Here is a 6630-nt window from a genome sequence, read left to right as displayed (position 1 = left end):
CGCACCCCTAGAGGCCAAAGTTCACCAAATGTTCTACCTATAAGCCGTTTTTACACATTTTTGCCGCATTTGTAGAATCTCCTGAAATAGGCTACAAATGCGGCAAAAATGTGTGAAAATGGCTTATAGGTAGAAAGTTTATATGCCTGCTTCATAATGTAAGGAGGAAATGATTACGCTTGCTTCATTACTTAATAGGTGAACCAAAATGTTATACGTTGTAACATTATAGGCAAAATGTTATTATATTATGCCCTCAGAAATGTGTTACATTATTGACTGGGGTGTCCACTGGGGTGTTGATTTAATTACAACTAGAGGTTGAGTGCGCGCAATGCGCGAGCGGAAACTCTAGTATATATAAAAAATCATCGAATTTATTCTGAGTTCAGCAACTATTAATTGTCATATGACCTGCTTCCAGACGGGGGCGCCACAACAAAATGTAAATGTTTCGAGAAGCGTGTTCCTTCTTCAAAACGGAAATCGTTGCCCATTGATCTCCCTCTTTTAGGAACAGCATGGCTGATGTCAAGCATGGAACAGAAACGCCAAAACATCTCATAATGTCCAGTGAACTGCCCCCGGGTGGTCCAGTGACACTGAACAAACTCCCCAGCATTATTGCTGGAGGTCCAGCGTCAGGCCAGGGGTTTATTCCCACGTTTGCCGACGCTTGCAAACTGGTGTCGGCGCCGTACTCGTGTCTGGTTCTAGACACGCACAGGAGACACATCGGCCTGGCGCCCATGTACATAAAGAGGAAGAGGACGGGCATACAGGAGGAGCTGGACACTGAGCTGCTGAAGTACTCGGAGAAGTAAGCTGTTTGCTGATTAATGTTGACATAGCAGACCTAGCTGCAGGCAGGGTAGTTCTGATAAAGTCGACCATTCAGCCCAACAGTGAGCGCCGATTCTCTCTTCCTGTGTGCGTTCGGCTGTCTGTTGAGAACAAGTTGTTTACTTCTACCCAAGCGAATGACGTGCTCCCTCCTTTATTACTCGTTTAATTTAGATTGAAAGGGGTTCCTTTGGCATATGACCACATTTCGATCCTGGGCGCCCAGGGAGACATCTGTGACGATAACGGCTACATCCACATGGACATAGCTGCCAGCTTTGTGGTTTTCAACCCCGAACCAGGACAGAAGCTGCTGGTGAGTATCTGACATATGATTCACAGGCATAACGTTATAGATCATGGTAGCAGTCTTATTACTACTATGCTTTTCTGGTCCGCTGTCGCAACCCGAACCACTCTGCCTGGACTTGGAAATTAATGTTTCACTTTCACAGAAGAACGCGTAGTCTAAAGGCTCCCATTGAGATTCAGGTGAAAACGGCCAGGATAAAAATCAGATGCTTGGCCCCATCTGTAGATACTTCTCACAACGGGTCATAATATATAAGCCCATGTTTGCAAGCCATTAAAAGCCCTGCTTCTTTTTTGGGACATACATTTTTTAACCTTGGATCAACCAAGATTATCCATGAGTGTATACACAATGATTATTTTATCCCCTCTTTATTGCATTTAAATGTATGTCTATGTTGTATATCTCTTCTGCACAGGGCATAGTCAATAAACTGGGGGCAAGCCATGTTGGCTGCCTGGTGCATGGCTGCTTCAACGCCAGCATCCCCAAACCTAACCTGATCTCCGTGGATACCTGGCGAGAGATGGGGCCGAGGATAGGAGCAGGCCTGGAGTTTGAGGTGAACCAGATAGACGCCGACCAAGTAGGCGTGTTACTGATCCGAGGACGGCTAGAGCGGACCAAGTGAGTGGGGGGGAGATGGGCAGGTTGCGTCATTGTTACCCTACATCTTCCCGATGTCTAAATAATAAGTGAGTGGTTGCTATTATAGTTTTAGCTTCTACTACAAATGCAAGTTAATTGACCGTAGAATTGCGCCTTCGTTGTCGATGTCATCTGAACCTTGTCATTAAAACCACATTGCCAGCTCATTTATATAATTTCACGCTATTTGCATTGTCAGGAAAGTCCAAATAACAGTAAATTGTTAAGATTACGGCTCAACAGCTTGTATATAACAATATAATACCCATATAAGAAGATCCCCTCCTCCTTGTATTAGATGGTCTGCAGTGTTTCCCACAGACCAAGGACGACGCGGCATCAGCGCACGAGTTTAGTTTTTACCTGAACTTTTGATTCTGCGACATTCAAGGAATGAATTGCAACAGACAACTAAAGCTGGAGGTTGTTATTTCAAGTACAAAATAAACTCAAGACCTACCTGAACCAATGTATAAAATAAATAGTAACAATATACTACTAGGTACAACAAGGCTACTAACTAAAATAATGAATGCAATGCACATATTGTCAGGGAGGGCAGCCGACTGAGGTCTAACTGTACGTCCACACCAGGAGCGACCATAGCGTCAAAGACGCTTTGGTCGCTCACAAAGTTTCGCTGCAAATTTTTCTGTTCGCTTTGGTCGCTCAAGTCGCTCATGACGTACAATTCAATTATGCAGACGCATTTAAAGGAGCCGTATGCGTTTAGTAGGCCATACAGACAGCCATATCAAATAGTGAACTCTCCCATACACCTTGGCCATATTGCCGAGACGGTTTTGCATGTTCGATAAAGTGCTTCGACAACAAGTAGGACAGTGATTCCCCCAAATATACAAAAAATCCTAAAATGTAGGCTAATTATAACCGAGAACAAAAAACCCTGCGTGCTGTAGTAGTTAAAATATGTTTCACTGATCTGGATCTGCAAATCATGATCTGCACTCATTCGTCGCATTCAAAACAAATAGACATTAGCGCACATGGCTAATTTGCATACGTGCACAGGACTGGTTGGCTCCGCAAGGCAAATAATGGAACATATATCTATCTAGGCCTTTCTGTCTATCTATCTATCAACGCGTGTCTAGTTTTAATGTGATGTATTGTGTGTATGTCCAGTCAGACTTGTTCTGTGTGGTCTTGTAGTCCTGTGTGGGACGAACCACCTAAATGGATTCCTGACGATTTGCGTCGTTTGGTATTAATAAAGACTTGACTATCTACTATTTAATTAAAAAATCTTCACCTCGGGCTCCGTGAATAGTGGGGAATAAAGGGAGAAATTACAAGGGATATATCTCTTGTCTTTTATCCCTCTATTCCCCACTTCACGGAGCCTGAGGTGTGAGCCTCGTCTTGTCGATTAGTTTGTTTATGTGACGATTTCAACAACTTTTTTGGTTTTGTTTAAAGCATGCTACACGCGATTGGTTGGTTAGATTGGTGGCATGTAGAGCAAATTATAATGATTCCCGCTTAAATACGAACGTTCTAGATGTAGCCTATAAATACTCCCGCTTATCATCACTTGATATCCAAACCACTATGGCGTTTCGATCTCTGAACTGAAAAAGGGTGGGTTCCCAGTTACAGCTGCGGGTGCCCAGTTACAGCTGCGATTAATACTTCAGCCGACATTTTGTTCAGTGAGTGAATAAAGGTAGGTAGGAACCAAAGTGCCTGCCGATGTTCCCTGGGATCCACGCAAGCGAAGAGCGTCTACATTCCGATTGGCTGTCAGTGTTTGGCCGCTGAAGCGAATAATAGTCATTTGCATAAAGTTAAAAAGTTTTCAACTTCTTTTTGACGCTCTGGTCGCTCAACTTTGGCCGCTGGTAGCGTTGGTCGCTTTGGTCGCTTTGGTCGCTCTTGCCCATAGAAAGTGAATGGCTTCCGGCGATTTGGTCGCTCAATTCGCTTCTGGTGTGGACGGACAGTAAGGACATGGAAGGCTCCTACAATTTTTAGATTTCCAATCACGTTATAAAAAAATAAATAAAAAAATTATAAAAAAAAAAAGACTGAATCAATTCATGGTGCTCGATGTTGATTCTGTGGCGCCGCGCCACACAATGGTCTATGTATGGGAAACACTGTTTAAAAATACATTATTAAGATGTTGACTTCAGGTAGGGCCATCTTGTATATATAATGTAAATGTGTTGTAAGTGCAGGTTCTCTAAAGTAATGTTTTTCGCTCATGAGAACATTGCATTTGGTTTGGTACCATCGGCTGATGTCCAAGTATCGGTCTGTCTGTAGGCCTACAGCTATTAGGGGTTTACATTTTATTTTTTTTGCCTGCTGCAACATTCTGTTTGCCAGAGAGGGATAATTTCTGTAATTTTAAAATTATTGAATTTATCTGCAGTGTGTATTGGCCAATCTGATTTGTCTAGACATGATTGCGATTCAGCCTACGCATAGCATGCGCGCAAACTCACAGCCAGACACAAGAACTCCTTCTAATTCAAGAGCAGCTTTTCCTTTAATGACATAGAAAAGAAAGATAGAAAGAAAATATAACTGAAACCTATTTTTTGCATGCTTCCATATTGTGTTATAATGCAAGCTGCATTGATTATTGCATTGTTCATAGAAAGTCATATTTGAGACAAAAGCTTTCTCTCTTATGAAATATTAGATAAGTTAATTCATCTGTTGATGTCTTTAATGATCATCACAAAAGTAGGAAATGATTAGCAAACTCTGAGTAGCAAACATAGATGTATATATATATTTTTGAAACTCACACATGGAAATGTACATAAAAAAAATTGTTGCATCTATAATCACTTCGGAATCGAATCGTTGACCTCATAATCTGAATCGAATCGTGAGGTGCCAATAGATTCCCACCCCTAACAGCTAGTGATGGGCAAATTAAGCTTTTATAAAGCATTGAACCAGTTGAGCCAATGTTTCGAAAATGGGTTCATTACTCGAAGCTTCAGTGACAGTGACCTCTGCTGGCCAAGTTCAAGGCTGCAGTGGATTCAACGTATCCCTGCTTTGAAAACTATTTGACGCACAAACACACAAACCCAAATACTTAATAGCATGATCTTTTCACGAATAAAGATTGATCTAAATACAGATGTCTAAATTGTTCTTAAAAGGCTAGACCAGCCTATGTCCAAATAGGCTAGTAGACTAGGATATTGAAACAGCATTTTATAAACCTATAACATATTGACTTATTCTTATTCTATTCATTCGCTTTTAAATGTTTTATTCATTCGCTTTTCTAATATGTATTGTATTTCAATCTTGCCCCAGTAAAGCACTTTGAATGGCCTTGTGCCTGAATTGTGCTATATAAATAACATTGCCATGCCCTATTCTTCGTACCGAGATTAGAACCCCGGTCTTTTGCACCAGAGTCACTGTGTTATCCCCTACCCTAATCTTCTTGACACAACACTTGTTTTATTACATAAATACTCTTCGCAACTCCCGTACACGGTTGTTGCTCCGATTGTGTGTTATTTTCTTTTTTTCATTAAATAATTAGGCGGTGACCTGGCTTCGGGCAAGGTGGTTGGGTGTGCTTGAGTAACTTTGAAAGGGGATGATTATGTGGGATGGGGTGAGACACTCAAAGATTTGGTATTGGGGTAGGCTGCCTTAGTTTTTCAACGGCTTATGGATTGAGTCGGTTTCTTTTTTTTGCTCAAAGCTTCTCCACCGAGCCGCGGACCAGTCAAGTGATTCATTCAGGCAACGAACCAGTTGCTGCTTCGGACGTCACATGTCACGTGATTTTTTTTTGCTCTGAAGCAAGCTTCGAAGCAGTGCTACTTGGGAGTTGTAGATCACGGTTTGAAGCACGTATCGAAGCTTCAGTGTCACACTGCCATCACTACTAACAGCTATTATATATAACTTTTTCCCCAATGAGGGCAATTAAAGATCCTTAGCTGCTATAATCTAGAGTTTCAAAGAACAGTTGGAGTTGTGACCGCTGTGTTACTGAAGGGAAGAATAGTGGGGGAGCTCATTGAACATGTACCTCAATATGGCTGCTGACGAGTTGTGTGGTCGCTCCAGGGTTCAGGAGATGCTGGCCATGGCCGAGTGCATGGAGTGCATCGTCACCGACCACCAGACTTCGCCCTCGGCCCCGGAGGCCCCTGAGGAGACGCCCAAGAAAAAGAAGAAGAAGCGAGACAAGCAGCATGCGGTGCAGACGGAGGGTGATGTCAGGCAGGAGCCGGACGAGGACGGTGAGGTCAGCAGGGCGGTGAAGCAGGAGAGGGAGGAGGAGGAGGAGTGGACGGCCTCGCGAGGAGGCGACCAACACTTGGACGGAGCCACGGACAGTCCCCCTGCATCTGAGAAAAAGAAGAAGAAGAAGAAGAAGAAAAAGGACGAGGGTCCGAAGGACGAGGGGCAGGAGCAGGCAGTGACGGTGCCGGAGCAACATGGCAGCGACTCCAGCGGTTACCTTAGCGACAAGCCCAGCAGGAAGAGGAGGCTGGAGATGGCTGTTGAAATAATTCCCTGTCCCAGAGAGGATCCCCAGAGGCCCAAGTCAAAGAAAAAGAGGAAATCGGACGCCTAGCAGTTAGCTTGAAATGTTCTTGAAAAGAAAATCTATAAATGAAGGCGGGATGCCGGCTATACCGATGAGAATTGGATCATTTTGGTGTGCACATGTCTTGTATCAATAGTGGATTGGACACAGTTGACAGGCCTTGTGCTACATACTATAAGTGGAGAAGAGGCCTGATCTGAAAGATGGAATCTGTTTTTACCACCAGAATGTGTAGTTCTCTTAAAACTCCTTAAGGGGGTGC

General features: G+C 43.3%; 1 protein-coding gene across 1 annotated transcript in view; it reads left to right on the top strand.

The window, feature by feature from the left end:
* Window positions 1-471: 471 nt before the first annotated feature.
* Window positions 472-6630, top strand: part of polr1f (RNA polymerase I subunit F) — a 6804-nt gene continuing 645 nt past the window's right edge. Inside the window, exons 1-4 of the mRNA XM_056583174.1 lie at window positions 472-820; window positions 1018-1159; window positions 1575-1783; window positions 5882-6630. The exon at window positions 5882-6630 is cut by the window's right edge and continues 645 nt beyond it. Coding sequence (XP_056439149.1) covers window positions 522-820; window positions 1018-1159; window positions 1575-1783; window positions 5882-6395 — 1164 coding nt within the window. The 5' untranslated portion in view covers window positions 472-521 and the 3' untranslated portion in view covers window positions 6396-6630. The remainder of the gene's footprint in view (window positions 821-1017; window positions 1160-1574; window positions 1784-5881) is intronic.

This window comes from Gadus chalcogrammus, chromosome 22 (assembly GCF_026213295.1).
Source record: "Gadus chalcogrammus isolate NIFS_2021 chromosome 22, NIFS_Gcha_1.0, whole genome shotgun sequence".
In the NCBI taxonomy this organism is placed as follows: Eukaryota; Metazoa; Chordata; class Actinopteri; order Gadiformes; family Gadidae; genus Gadus; species Gadus chalcogrammus.
This window is presented reverse-complemented; position numbering and strand designations above follow the sequence as displayed.